Source organism: Clarias gariepinus, chromosome 14 (assembly GCF_024256425.1).
Source record: "Clarias gariepinus isolate MV-2021 ecotype Netherlands chromosome 14, CGAR_prim_01v2, whole genome shotgun sequence".
NCBI classification, from domain to species: Eukaryota; Metazoa; Chordata; class Actinopteri; order Siluriformes; family Clariidae; genus Clarias; species Clarias gariepinus.
The window spans coordinates 4,091,207-4,106,191 of record NC_071113.1 but is presented as its reverse complement, the minus strand read 5'-3'; the positions used below and the strand labels follow the sequence as shown (position 1 = coordinate 4,106,191).

Genomic DNA, 14,985 nt, shown 5'->3' with positions numbered 1-14,985 from the left:
ATGATGTAGCCACCCTCACTCACTCAGGGGTAAATAAACAGCCAGGGCAGAAAAACTTATAACAAGTCTTATAACAAGAGTAACTTTCTCCCAGTAACCCAATGAACGCACTGGTTATTAACGTCATATCACTATAGTTATAATGTATATAACAAATATATAAATTGGACACTTTCAATCAATAAAGTTCTACCATATGTAGCTTTGATGTATCTGTCTATAAACACTGTGTGATATTGCATTGTGCCACAGACTGGAGGTCATGGCGCCCTCTGGTGTGTGCAGTGGATTGGCGCAATTTTATTTCCTGATATCCCCCTGGGGTTTTTCACACACTGCATCAGTTTTAGCAGGTTATCGTCATTAAGGAAGAGGGCATTGGGTGCTCAGTGGTAGGTTTCTCGCCTACTCAGGTCCGATTCCCAACCAATGCCTAAACTCCAGCCGGTGGATGCAGTGGCGGTCCCATGCCCGGAGAAAAAGGGAGGCATGTGCATGTACTGTACAGCAGTAAAATAACATATTAGATTTTTTCACCCAAAGTGACCTCCCTGTTACATACAGTAATGTGACACCAAAATGATGCAGTTTAAGGAGGAGTGAAACAGATTGCGGTGTGAAAAATTTTAAGGACCTTTAAGGTTAATTTTTAGAAACTTTATACATTTTTCCTTTTTACATACAACTCTACTTCAGTGTTTCCAAATTAAAGAGAGCTCCAAGTAGAACCCTTTAATGTACAAAAAGAAACTTTAGAGAAACTGTAGACTGCAATATGCACTCACTTCCATTTTCTCCTCAAATTGGATCTGATTGGATCACCAAAACAATCTGAGGAAATGGCTGTCCACCCTCTTACACATACACGAGTTGTTTGATACAACAGATACACAACAGACTAATGACCAGAGGTGGTAGAAGTACACAAATGCATGGAATAATTGAATAAGTCAATAATTGAATAAGTGAAAGTACAATATATACTTCAATTCAATTTTATTTGTATAGAGCTTTTAACAATTGGCATTGTCCCAAAGCAGCTTTACACAATCAAAAGAATTATTCTATATAAATAAATATATATAAAGAATACTTCACACATAAAGGCATGGCTTAAAATTTTTACTCAGGTTGAAGTAGTAAGTTCAGAAGTAAAAGTATACCTACAAGTATATCTCTCTGACAGAGTTAACAAACTAATAAATAGTTTTTTAGGTTATGCTATGGTGTGAGATAAGAAAATCAATGCACTTTTGTGTGATCCTTAGCTAAAGGTCTTTATTTAAAATATAGTAAGTAAAAGTAATAAGTATCACATATGAAAAATACTCAAGTAAAGTACAGATACACCAAAAAAAATACTTAAGCACAGTATATAGAGTAATAGAGTATCTATAATTTGTTACTTGTCACCTTTGATGAATGGCACAAACTACTGGGTAGAAATGGAAAAAAAAAATGTACACTCAAAAAATTATTTTTATAATAAGTCATTCTAAAATGATGTTACCGTACGTCCGGCCAGAAATCAACAACACAATGCACATAATATTTTACTGAAATACAAAAACAAACACAACATTTAAAATTCATTGTTTTATTTTTTAAAACCATTTATCGACGCTGATGAAAACTCAAGTTAGCCGGCCTCTTAAAGTAAAAGTCACGCCAGTGGTTCACAGATAATGCCCAACATATACAGTAGGTTCACATCACCCCCCTGCTGATTAATGCTTACTCACTTCAGAATCACAACCAGCATCACATAAGAACCAGATGACACATTAAAAGTTCAGTTCCAATGTGTCCCAAAGTCGTCCCGCTTGCTCTGGGTGTGCGTTCGTGGGGTTTACGAATACTGCTGCGTGAACCTCTGATGAAACTCCTTTATCTTCTCCAAAACTATTTTCAGTTTCTGAGTCGGAGGAAGGATTGTCATCCTGAGGAGTAGCAAAGTGTGCACGTCAACACTCTCACGCAAATATTACATAAACTTCAGCTTAATAACATGGCTAATTAAAAAAAAAGCTCATCTAAACATTCCGCTAGCTAATGGGATGCTCATCTAAGCACGACATTCAGATACAGTGATACCGCGACATACGTCATATCGTCAAGCCGTTTCAGGGGCGAGTTCTTAAGAAATTTGAATCACATTTTTCCACAAGAAATTATGTAAATGCTGATAATCCGTTCCGGCCAACCAAAAAGAACACTGTAATCATGTTTCTGCATATAAAAACTATCAAAACATTTTGAAAAGACATGTAAATAAAGTAAAATATTAAATAAATAAACATTAAATCTCACTTAATCTTAATTTATGATTCCTCTTGGAAACGGCTGTTTTAAAAACCAAACTAAGTGCAGCTCTCTTTTCTTCTTGCTACCGTCCTTGCTAACATTTTTGGGACAAATGATGCTATGTCGTTATTAAATCCTGTACAAAATCCAAAATCCCCCCAAAAAAACACAAAAATATTGTGGCGTGGGCGGGGCGGCGGCTGACGACCAGCATGCCTTGCGGGGATGTCAGTGTGTTTACCATGTTGGGGAAAGGTGTTTGGGTTAGTGGCTTCGGCCCTGTTTGTGTGTGACGTGTGGAATGTGCTCCGGTTCATGCTTAGGCTGAATTGGAGGTAGGCTTCGTGTGAATGTGCTGTTCATGCTTTTGTTTGACTGTGGGTATAAAATAAAGTACTCCCAGCCATTGCATTGGGCAGCAAGTAAGCTCACTCGTCTCTCCAACATCCTTCTCGGCGGTAAAACGCAATATGTAAACTTGCTTCACTTGGCTTTCCTCTGATGCAAACATGTTTCGAATGGCTCTTGGACATATGTGAAAGTTAGCCGGCGGTTGGTTTGGTTCGGTCCAGTCGCTTTTATGCCAAAACTGCTTTAAAATGAAAATTAAGGCGGGCTTTCATACACAAGGTACCACTGTATCTAACCATGCTAACAAATGCTGATCTAATCTTATTGTTAAACTTGCTAACAGTGCTAAGTGAAAAAACACATTTGAACATATAACTGGACAGTTAGCTACCAAAAAAGCTAATCATCTATCTTTTGAGAATGAATGCTAAAAAAATTCAAACCCTTAGCTTATTAGCACTACAAACAAATTTAATTTCCTTGTCTTTTTTGTACAGACCTGAAGTGATACGTTCCGTCTTTCTGACCGAACCCGCTGCCTGGTACCAGGCAGATGCCCATTTCCTCGAGTAAGCTCATGCAGTAGAACATGTCCGGAGACTGACCATTCGCCTGCACACAGCAACAAAGTGTGACAGCTTCACCCACTTAGCGCTTTAATGCTAATTATAAACTGAACATTTCTTCAGGATGAATAGGGGGCGTACCTGTGCTGCAGAGATGGCTTTAGGTGGGATCTGGATGCGAGGAAAGGTGTACATGGCTCCCTGGACCGGATTACACTTGATCCCCGGGACCTGATTAAGAGCCTGCTGCGTCATGCTAGCTTTCTTAGCCAGCTCTGCCAGAGTGTATGAGCGCTCCTACACACAGAATGAAACACATCACAAGTTTTATGCTTTAATCGTCAAAATGGAGGACACCTCGTCACTGGAATGTTCATGTCATTTGGGGAAAACAAAGCAGGTCTACTGTTTGCAATGTTTATTCTTTACACTTTTAGCATTTCACCTTAATATAGGTTTCGTATGAGGGCTCGTGCGGTTCAGGAGGATTCACCACCAGATCCAGTAAAGCCTGTCCAGTCACAGCAGGACACAGACGCACTGACACCAGCTTCGTCAGCTGAACTTTGACCTCAGGGTCCAAATTCATCACCTCCATGTAGCCGCCCCGAAACCCACACCTATTAAAAAAGACATAACACTCAATAAGTACGATAGTTTCAATCATTACAATGTTACATCTATTCTGACTTTGCCAGGAAATTTTACATTATTGCATTTTACAATACATATATTATAGTTTTTTTGTTTTTTTTTACATCTGAACAATTGATGTTTAAGGGCCTTGCTCAAGGGCCAAACAGTGGCAACTTGGTTGGTTGGGGTTTGAACCCAGCACCTCCCAATCAGAAATCCAATGCCTTTACCACTAAGCTACCTCACCCGTGAACTCACCCCAGTTAGCAATTATTTTTACTAACTCATCGTCAGACGTAAGCCTAAAATACATACTGGTTTAAATCAGTTAAAAAAAGCTAGGCAGCTACTCAAACACATATCAACCTTGCAAAGTTTACTTACAAACTAGCTAATGTTAACTATTATAATGGATAGTTTCTATAGTGACACATCGCCAAGTTTGCTATCATGTTAAATACAATAGCATTGGATCAGCTATTTTAGGAAGGCATTTTAAGCTAACTAAATTAACTTGAGTCCTAATTGATAAGTATTTGTTTAATCTCTGCTCAAGAAGCATCTATCACTTGGGAACTCCAGAACATGACATTACAATGAGATCCAGCTGAGAACTCTTACACACACTTACTCTCCCATGTAGCACTTGGATGTGGAATGAAACGAGGCGAGCTCTACTCGACCTGAGTACTCCGGACCCATCTCAAACAGCACCTTCTTAAACGAGTGAAACTCACAGCCATCCGCGTACACGTTGTCCTGATAAACCTGCACGGATAAAAAAATGCATCTTTCAAGGACATCCAGAAAAAATGAAGTGAAATAGGGTTAAGAAAGGAGGGGAAAAAAGGCATGCAGGGGAGTGGGTTTCATTTTTATGAGCTCACCTCGTCTGCCATTAGAAAGAGATTTTCCTCAGCGGCGAAGCGGATCACATCCTCGATGCACTGTCGGCTCTGTACTTGACCTAGCCACGAAAACCCAGGCTTAAAACATCGAACACCACACTGCTGCCGAATTCTGGATTCTGACTGGTCACAATTGTGTTGTATATTTTTTTTTATTAATTTAACATTAATGGAAGGAGTCTCCAGTGTTTTAATTCAAAGGTTTTTGAGACTACAGATCTTGTGACGTTTTTACCTGTTGGATTTCCGGGATTAATGATACACAGGACTCGAGGCGTGCAGTGTTTCCTCGCCTCCTCCAGCGCACGCCGCAGCTCTCGGATGTCCAAACTCCAGCACGTTTCCTCATCTAGATAATAATTTATCTGCACTGCAGCAAGCTCGGCGAGGGCGGCGGAGTAGAGCGGGTACTGAGGGATGGAGATCATCACTCCAGTCCGAGAAGATCCTTCACCTGATACCAGAAGCTTCAGCATCGTCTGGGAGGAGAAAGAAAAGAGTGTTGATAAACTACGCTAGCTAGCAAACTAAATGTTAAACCTTGTCAGCAACATCAAAGGAACTGGATGGTAAGTTTTAGCAAATTGCTAGTAGCATGGACCTCACAAAATTCTGCTCCCTAATGGTTCTGGATGTGTCTTTGTAGCTGTCCAAATACAGGTTCACATTAGCAAGCGGTAATGTACTTGATTAGCATTTATTGTTGTATGTCGTTATGTAAAAAAATTAAAGCCTGTAAGGAATGTAGCAGAGGTGCTTACCGGAACAAACACTCTTACTCACTCATCTTCTATACCGCTTTATCCTGTATTCAGGGACACGGGGACCTGGAGCCTATCCCAGGAGGCTTAGGGCACAAGGCCGGGTACACCCTGGACAGGGGGCCAATCCATCGCAGGGCACACACACATACACACTACAGGCAATTTGGGAACACCAATCTACATATCTTTGGACTGTGAGAGAAAACCCACGAAAGACGGGGGGAAACATGCAAAGTTCATGCACACAGAGCCGGGAATCGAGCCTGGGTGGGAATCGAACCCGGACCCTGGAGGTGCAAGACGACAGTGCTAACCACTACACCACCGTGCCGCCACCAAAACAAACAAATAAACAAAAACAATTGTCACACTTATAAAAATGGTGTGTGACTGTGTGTGTGTGTGTGTGTGTCTGTGTGTGAGACTGTATGAGTGTGTACCACAATGCCATCACTGGCTCCAGCGGTGAGGTAGATGTTATCTGGATTGCATTTGATCCCTCCATCTCTCTTCTCAATGTATTTTGCCACATCTTCTCGAACGAGTTCAATCCCCTGACTAGTGCTGTAAGAGCCTGAGGAGCGGAGTTGAACAAATAGTCAAATATTTAAGTCGCAATGAACAGACTAAACCTTGATCTCTTAACAATTTGTAATTATTGATGACTCGCTAGGATTACTAAACAATGCACAAACTCACTCTGTGGAAGCCATGTACAAAAGCTAGCACACAGTACTTGCTATCATGCAAGACAGAAGATTTAAGCAACAAAAAGTCATCAGTCAGGTTTACAATACTATTACTTATAACCTTTGAAAAGACGTAAATTATTTTAATTTCTTTTCAAAAGGAATGTTTTGTATAGCGTGAGTCCTTACCCAGACTTCCTCCAGAGCAAGCCTGAAGGATCCGTCGCGCTCGACTTTTTACATCTTCTGGAAACCTGTCGTCATCTAGAAGATCTGGATATAAGCAGACAGCCAGCACCTAAAACACACACACCATCATTAGTCATTTATTAGTATAAATTATAAGCTATATAAAAATATTTCACAATCTCTTTATGTCTTAGAGAAAATATGATTCTTTAAAATATAAAAATTTGCATCACTACAACAATTAATAATTCATAAGCTCTGTTGTTTGAGATCAACCTGTCTGAAAAAGGTGATGGGTTTCTGACCCATGGCATGGCAGTCTCCAATGTTTGCTCGAATCACTTCAGTGAAGGGCTTCTTCACTCCCTACACGAGAGGAGAAAATTTTGAAATAGCACTAGACCCACAACTTTTTCATGCACTATATAAGCCACATATTGTATGCACCATCAGTCCACTGTTGATTGTTGAAACAACAAACCCCATTCATCTTAAAGTTACACATCAACACCGATTAACAAACCTGTTCGTACCTGTCGAAGTTCCATTTCGATCTGCGCAGCTCTCTGAACAATTGGTCCGCGCACCGCATACTCCACCTTCTTCACGTTTGGGTTCATGGTGTCCATGGTCAACACCTTCACACCAGGAACCACAACCTGGTCTGTCATTTTTTCTGCAGCTAGAGTCCCTCTGACAGGAAGTAAAGACAAACACAGCAGAAACAATCATGGTAAAGTTTGTAGTAAGGGAGAATTTACACAACAGTTAGGTCCCATTAGGGTCATCAGAAAATATTACCTACCATATTAACAATGATGAATTCATAGGAAGTTACTTTCAACGGAAATTAAATTAGCCTATAGCTAACCACTTCTTTAAAAAATAGACTGGAAATGGAAAAACATTGTGGTATTTTCAGGCTTCTCCCTGGCCACTCATGGTTATACAGTCTGGGTTTTTGTTTTCTACTTCAGTTTGTTCCCTGGTGTCTCCCTTGCTCTACATCAGAACTCCTGACTCCTGGAAACCCCTCATATCCCACAGCCTGTCTGTCATTGTCTCTACCAAGCAAAAGGGATTGCGCTTCTTATTAATTATGACTCACAACACAGGGCGACTTTTTTATTTTCTGAGTGCACGAAAATAAAAAAGTTCAGAATAATTGCACAATAAGTTTTAATTCAATTCAATTTTATTTGTATCGCACTTTTAACAATTGACTTTGTAGCAAAGCATCTTTACACAATCAAAAGAATTATTTAAGTTTGTATAAAATGTGTATAAATCAAAATGATGAGAGAGTCCCTGATAAGCAAGCCAAGAATGACGGCAACAGTGGCGGAGAAAAACTCTCTGAGATGGCAATAGGAAGAAACCTTGAGAGAAACCAGACTCAACAGGGAACCCATCCTCATTTGGGTGAAAACGGATGGGAAGGGATTGATCTGCATCATACTGTGTGAGACTGGAAGTTCAGTATAACAGGAGATGTGTTTAAGTTGGTATGGATTCCAGTTCGTTATGGTAGACTGTAGGAAACTCCAGTCCTGAACTATTGAGCAATTGCAGTCATGACTCAGTGAACAGCTGTCAGCATCAGCCGAGGCCAGGACCATCTTCGTTAAGAAAAGTGGAAACCGCCCCCAGTCCCCAGTCACGCATCCCAGGCAGACCACCACGCTGGATTTAATAAAGTAGATTATTAAATCCAGCACATAACTGTTGGTGCAAGTTAAACATTAGGCAAATATCTATGTACTGCACAAGTGCCATAAAATTCTGTTGAGCCAGTTTTGTGTGATAAAATTATGTTGTAATACATATATATTTTTATAGCGATTATGGAGAGGGGGTATTCCATGCATTTAGCAAATAACACTGGGCTCAAAAACAGTTCCGAAAAACTATGGTATCCATTTCTCAATGCTCCAGTGTTGGGCCAAATTTGGGCAAACGGCAATGCATACGTTGTTGGCCCAACGTCATTTTGTCCATGGGCCCACTGTTGGCCTATTGGTGGGGCCAAAGAAAGGCTGGCCTAACATTGGGTAAGTACATATTGGTTTGCTTTAGGACGCTACATTTTTGTATGTTTATGTGGTTGTCAAATATACTGTATGTACTAAGGTAGTCGGCATATGAAACATATCATTTAAAAATTTTGCTGGTTATTTACTGTTTGAATTGCTGTGTTTATTTTGTTTCATCTGGAGAAAAACTGTGTGCTATAATACTGGAACTGTTGTTAAACTGAGTTAAGCCAAATGTGGAAAATGTTTGTTTTTCTTATCATTTTGCTGGTTGAAAAGAAATATTTCGAAGAAAATTTTTTAAAGTAAATTTTAAACAATAAACAAATTATTGATGTATTTACACACATTAGAGTCATAGTTCTCCAATGATGATGTAATGTTGATAATGATAAAGAACAGCAGAGCTACAGTGACCAAGCTGATGGTGAAAGTGCCGAGGTGAATGATGATGAGGAAGATGAAGAGCCCCTGATATAAAAGACAGTCTCAGGCAATGGGTACTTTGTATAAATTTATTTTTATCCACCTTGCTGAGAGAAGAAATGTTTGTTCTAGATGTTTATTTTTGTAGTTAATAATCATAATGGTTATATATATTTTTTTAGTTTGTATTTTTTTTGTAAATAAATAAATACATTTATGTGTCTGGAGATATAAATGTGTTTTCGTATTATTGGCAATGATGAAAAGACTAATTTAATTTCAAACCTTGCCATTATCCACTGAACCAATGTTGGGCCAACCTATCTTTGGCCCCACCAATGAGCCAATGTTGGGCCAGTGGCCAAAATAATATTAGGACAAGCACTGATGCCAACATTGGCATTGGCACTCCTATCAAGTAGTGATAACTGCAGGCTGGAGCAATAGGCGTGCCGAAAAGTCGGAGCGTGCCGAAGGGTAGAGGGCACGTCGAAAGAAACTGATGGGTGAATGGAGCTTCTGCGTTGGCCAATCAACATGTCAAAAGGTAGGGGGCGTGTCGAAAGGTAGGGCGTGCCGAAATGTAGGGGCGTGCCGAAAGGTTTCTCACTGGTGAAAGGAGCTTCTGCATTGGCCAATCAGCGGTAATCCTAGCTTAGCGTGAAAGAACATGGCTTGGTGTGGTTAGTCAATATAAATAAAGTTTTCTTTATTTTCGTCATTTAATTGTTCGTTTAATTGTTGTCGACAGACACATATCACTGTGAGACGAAACACGGACAGGTTTTCCCTCGAAGTAAGGGTTGGCAGTTTGTATCGGTGTCCGTTTTGCGCTACAGATGTTTTAGGCCTTGTCATTTTATTCTGACCGAGAGTTTGAAGGATTCTGTTCCATGGACTGCTACTACAGCATAAATAAATGAATGAATGAGCAGATTGAGTGTACAGGTTGGGTGGAGTACACTCTTAAACGGAGCAGCTCTGCCTCCAAATAAAATGTTTTATTGGCTAAAATTGTGTCTGTTTACTGAATAAGTGCCACTTCAAAGGTTACCAAACTGTACCCATCCTCCTCTTTATTTATGAACCATATTTGTCCTTATCAGGCAATGTCAAAGTCAACGTTATTGTCAATTCTGCTACATGTACAGTGCATACATATAGAGAATTCAAATTAGGTTTCTTAAATAAACCTAAAAAAAAAAAAACTTAAATAACACTGGAGAACTTGGAGGACAACAGAGGTAAGATAATTGAGTTACTGTTCTGCAAAAAGGGACAGTTTACAACACAGAAGGCTGATATGGTGAAAAACAGAACAGTGCAATAAGAATAGTGCAAGTGGGCTTATTTTAGTTGATTAAAGTGACATTTTAAAGAGCAATATAAAACAGTATAAAAAGCGGTGAACAAAACAGTATGAACAAGAATTGTTTTTAGTTTTTATGCAGTTTTAGTAAAACTACAGAAAAACAACTGTCAGTTCAAAACATTCTAAATGACTAATTCTGTAACTTTTTTGGTCTTGTTTAACCAATACAAAGTTAATAGTATTCCAAAAATATTAAAATTACATAACATTTTTTATGAACAGCTACTATATTCTGTACTATATTCTTTTAAATAATTGTAATTTGATTTTAATTATGGGTTTAATACGGTTAAGGTTAGAAGGAATACAGCTCGAGCTCTATTGGGCATGCACACATCAATCTAACGTTTTTTTTTCTCTCACTATACAACAATAAAACTTTTTGTATTACAGAGATGATTAGTTTTAGACGTGAAAAACAATTCAATAGGTATAACAATTCATTTGATTGTTAGTTTCCGGTCGGAGCTATATATCCCTTTTAGCCACGCCCATGACTCAAACGCGCGAGGATGACGTCAGTAACCCGTGGCAACGCAGTAGAATGTTAAAAAAGGAATATTTGTAATATCGATATCTTACAGGAAAAGAATGGAATTTTAATATAGAGGATTATGTTGGCTGCATTACTTAAACGCATTAGAAAGAACAATAACGTTAAATATTAGCCTTTAAACAGGCAACTTGCACAACCAATCATAAAGACCTTTCGGCACGCCCCCTACCTTTCGACACGTCTATTACTCCGATCTGCAGCTACCCCTGTCTCCCAGCTATAGCCCTTCAGCTGTGTGCTATCTGGGTAGTGGTTATTAAAGACTTTTTTTTACTTCTGTATTTATGTTTTCTATTTCATGCTACTGATTTCAAACACCCTGTTGCATTATTAGGCGTGTCTCAAAGGAAAGACAAGTCATACAATTACGCATAAAATCAGCAGATGACAACAGATTTCCTCTTTAAGTATTTCACCCAAAAGTGCTTAGGTAACACAACCCCATGCAAAAATGATAAGTGCAGATATTTGCTATATTTTTGAATGTATTTTGAATAAAACTACAAAAGTACAGTAACAAAGTACATGCACTCACTTACGCCCCACCTCGGGTTGTCATTGACTCTGTCGGACTGGGTGGCTAAAGATGCGCTGTAAGCTGAACTTTTTTGCATTGTTTTAATCGTTTCTTATGATCTCAACAGTCTTCACAATTAAACAACAAAACGCAGCACTTTTTTCTTCGCTATTAATCGACTTTATTATTGATACTAAACTGCAAATTTAGACCATTAATACAACTGCAGGCTGATGTGTGGGAGAAACGGTTTTCAAAACGACACTAAAATCCCACATTCCCAAATTGCTGGTATTGTGCGAATGCGTGTGTGAGTATCGTAAAAAAAAAAAAAAAAAGTGAATAAATACAACTGATTTTAGCAAATGGCTGCAATATAAAAAAAGAGTGAAAATTTTAAGGGGGTTTGAATACTTTCCGTACCCACTGTATATACAGTATATAAACACATTTCATCTCTTCTGCTATGTGTGTGTACGCTGCTTGTCTTTCTTTTGTAACAACAGGTCCCCTATAAACAGCTAATGAACACATTTCCTACCTTACTGATCATCAAAACAACACCTGGGTGTCAAGATGTTCGCTTGTGGGAGTTTGCGTTCCTTGGTGAAGAAGACCAATCTATCTATAGAGCATGGACATGACTCTGGAGATCCTGTAGTACAGTACACCGTTCATTAAATAAAGGTATAGCATTGGTCAACAGCATTGATCGACTTTCCCCAAGTCCCCTGATGTGCTAAGATCTAAGACAACGACGCGCTGAGCTTCATTTGGCAGCAAGTGGATTCACATGTTGAACCGGCTATTTTTAAAATTGGCAAGAACAAATCGTGCCCCTCAAGGGTCTAGAGTTTCTACAACTGCACCACCACATGCAACGTCCTGCGAGCACAGGTTCTGACCAGCTGAAGGTTCTTTGGGATCAAATGCAGGGAGACAACACTAGTGTTTAGAGGTCACACGTCCCTAGCGAAGCTAAACAGCACATGCTTAATCAGCTAGATCAAATCGGCATGCATACAGTGTGTTAACTAATCTGTTAGATCTTATCCCACAACAATTCAGTTCCATGTTCTGATTGGTCAAAGCATGTTGGGGAGTGCAAATGCAAACCTCAGGTTTATGTCAATGATAACCTTTTCTTTTCCTGACATTGTGTTCAATTAATGATATGGTGAAGTTCATACGTCAAAGTTTACAAATTTAACCTGACTGACTGATGAAGCTGAGGTTAAAGTTTGCTAGACAACCAAGAAACATGGATGATAAACATAAGATGGCTCGTGATTAACAGTTAATCCTCATACATCTAAAAACCATGCTGTATTAAGCTTGTAACTAAAACTATGAAGTAATTATACATAGCATTAAGTTCACTGCTAAGCCAGTTTCTGGCATTTTAGGAAACATCATCACACCATGACTCAACACACCACTCAGTAATTTACAGCAACTGGCATGTTCCTGTAAAATCAGAACAGAAGCAGAACACTTACACACTCTGAGAGGATGAGCACAAAAAAAAAGAAGATAATAATAAGGAACAGGACATGACCAAATACGGAAAGTGGAAATAAAGGAAAGTCAGAAGAGTCAAAACAATCTTGAACATGAAACCACTGCAAAGTTATATAATTTAGTATTTAAATATTTATACAAGTTTTTCTCTTTTCTAAAGTGTGTATAAATGTTTTCGGCTGATTGTGTGTATATATAATTGATAAGTCACATGCTGATATTCTTCCCATTAGGTTTTTATATTATATATACACACACACACACACGCGCGGTGTTAATCACGTACTCACATAATCAAAGTTGATCAACACACTCAATGTCAATGTCCCTGTCGGAGAAACGGACACCACCTTCAGCTGTGAGGGAATGACCTATGACCTCAGTGACTTCAAAGAGTACATAAAGTCATGGCCAGCTCCTCCCACCTTAAACACCCACACCCCACCCCACCCCACCCCACCCCCGATCCCCCTCCAACCATTGAGGAGTTCATGGCCAGAGAAATGTGAAGCACAGTAGTGAAACTGAGGACGAAGCCAGACTGGGGGTCTGAGCGAGTGTGTGTGTGTGTGTGTGTGTGTATGTGAGAGTGAGAGAGAGAGAGAGAGAGAGAGAGAGAGATCAGCTCTTGTAAGATGTAGCTCCAACGGCAAAAATTCAGATAAATGTTTTTTCTCATGAATTCCAAAAAATAATAAAATTAAAAAAATTTATTTTTACTTCATTTTGAAATATTTAATTTAATATTTAATAAAAAAAATAAGTTTGATTACACATTTAACAAAGATACAGGGAAAAGTAAAATAAATAAAAAATAAAATCCGAAACCTGAAACTTTAAAATTTGTATTTATTTATTCTTTCTTCATATTTTTTTTTAAATCTTCATCAGTGTGAACCCAGTTCTGTAGGTTTTTTTTCTCAATACAAGCAAAACAGAGTAGAATTTTACTTTCCCTTTAGAACATCTGACGCACATTACCATGCATACACACCTTCTACACACCCATACACAAAGCATAATTAAATTAAAGTAAAAACATTTTTTGAAAAGAATGCACTAGGCACGCGCCAATGTCAGTTTTGCCAGTTATACAAAATAACGCAAAATTATATCCTTGTCTTGTGATTTTCACTCGATCACAAGATTTATTTTTATTTTTTTACAATGCGGCGATAAAAAAAAAAAAAAGATCACAGAGGAATAAAAGCGAAAGTCTATCGCAATATGAAAATTTAATACAGTATTAAACAAAAGATCAAAAAACAAAAGAAAAATAACTGAGTTTTAGGTCCTTTATATAAATTCGATTCAAACGGAATTCTTTTTGTGCAACGAAAACATCAGACAGCAGACATTCTGTCAGTTAAGACTTTTTTTAAAAAATAAGATTCTGAAATTTCATCTGTAAAACTGTGAAAATACGCCATGAAAATAGCTTTTTTATATATCCTATTAAAAAAAAAAAAAAAAAAAAGCTATAGCGATCAATAAACTGTCAACTTTAAATATAGGCTTTTTTTGTGTTATATTTATTTTGAGTCCCAAAAAGTGAACAACAGACAGCAGTTGAAGGCAGCAGGATGACAAACAAACAAAAACAAAGAAACAGATGTTAACTGGACGTTAAAAATCTATACTCGCACTCCCTCCATGGCGGTCCAGTGCTTTATCAAATAAATAAATAAATATATATTTTTTATTAAAAAAACATTTTTTTTTTAATTTTCCAGGTCGACCATTTGTTTAAATTCATTGCTTGTGCCAGAAAACTATCTGATTAGGTTCGTGAGAAAAACTACCTAGTCGTCTCGCCAGCTACAAGAGATCATCATCATAACACCAAGACGACTTCCGTTTCATTCACAACTCGGACGTTTTATAACGTTAACGCCAGTTGAACAGTTCATTTCATGTGAACTGAACTGTCCCGAGGTAGCGTTCTTAGCTAGCCAAATGATCCGATCTAGACATTTTTTTCATACAGGGAAATAAAGGGGGGTTATGTCCCCTGACTGAGCGTATGACTGTTAAACATCACAATCCTGTAGTGCACAATGTGTTTTTCCTGATAGCTAGGAACGTTGCTTGACTTGTTCGTCTTCACACGTGACCAATCAGCATCCTTCCTGCACTAAAAAAACACGTTCTCC

General features: G+C 38.4%; 1 protein-coding gene across 4 annotated transcripts; it reads right to left on the bottom strand.

The window, feature by feature from the left end:
• Positions 1-1,117: 1,117 nt before the first annotated feature.
• On the bottom strand, positions 1,118-13,193 carry si:ch211-217a12.1 (alanine aminotransferase 2-like). Of its 4 annotated transcripts, none has more exons than XM_053511094.1 (12): positions 13,123-13,193; positions 6,941-7,100; positions 6,684-6,773; positions 6,408-6,516; positions 5,970-6,103; positions 5,001-5,244; positions 4,745-4,824; positions 4,489-4,625; positions 3,667-3,841; positions 3,363-3,518; positions 3,155-3,267; positions 1,118-1,940 (listed from the first exon to the last, which is right to left on the bottom strand). In XM_053511094.1, the coding sequence occupies exons 2-12, from the start codon at positions 7,076-7,078 to the stop codon at positions 1,850-1,852; spliced, it is 1,467 nt and encodes a 488-aa protein (XP_053367069.1). In that variant the 5' UTR covers positions 7,079-7,100; positions 13,123-13,193; the 3' UTR covers positions 1,118-1,849. The 4 variants fall into 4 exon arrangements, with proteins under 4 accessions (XP_053367069.1, XP_053367070.1, XP_053367071.1 ...); XM_053511095.1 differs by lacking the exon at positions 13,123-13,193 and adding an exon at positions 11,853-11,981; XM_053511096.1 differs by lacking the exon at positions 13,123-13,193 and adding an exon at positions 10,964-11,008.
• Between the last annotated feature and the right edge of the window lie 1,792 nt (positions 13,194-14,985).

Bases quoted from the DNA above. Each gene is read 5' to 3' on its own strand.
- si:ch211-217a12.1 (XM_053511094.1), bottom strand. From the start codon at position 7,078: ATGACAGACCAGGTTGTGGTTCCTGGTGTGAAGGTGTTGACCATGGAC. The intron at 3,519-3,666 runs GTGAAATGCTAA...TTCTGTGTGTAG, and splicing joins CATACGAAACCTATATTAAG to GAGCGCTCATACACTCTGGC. The intron at 1,941-3,154 runs GTCTGTACAAAA...GCTACTCCTCAG, and splicing joins GACGGAACGTATCACTTCAG to GATGACAATCCTTCCTCCGA.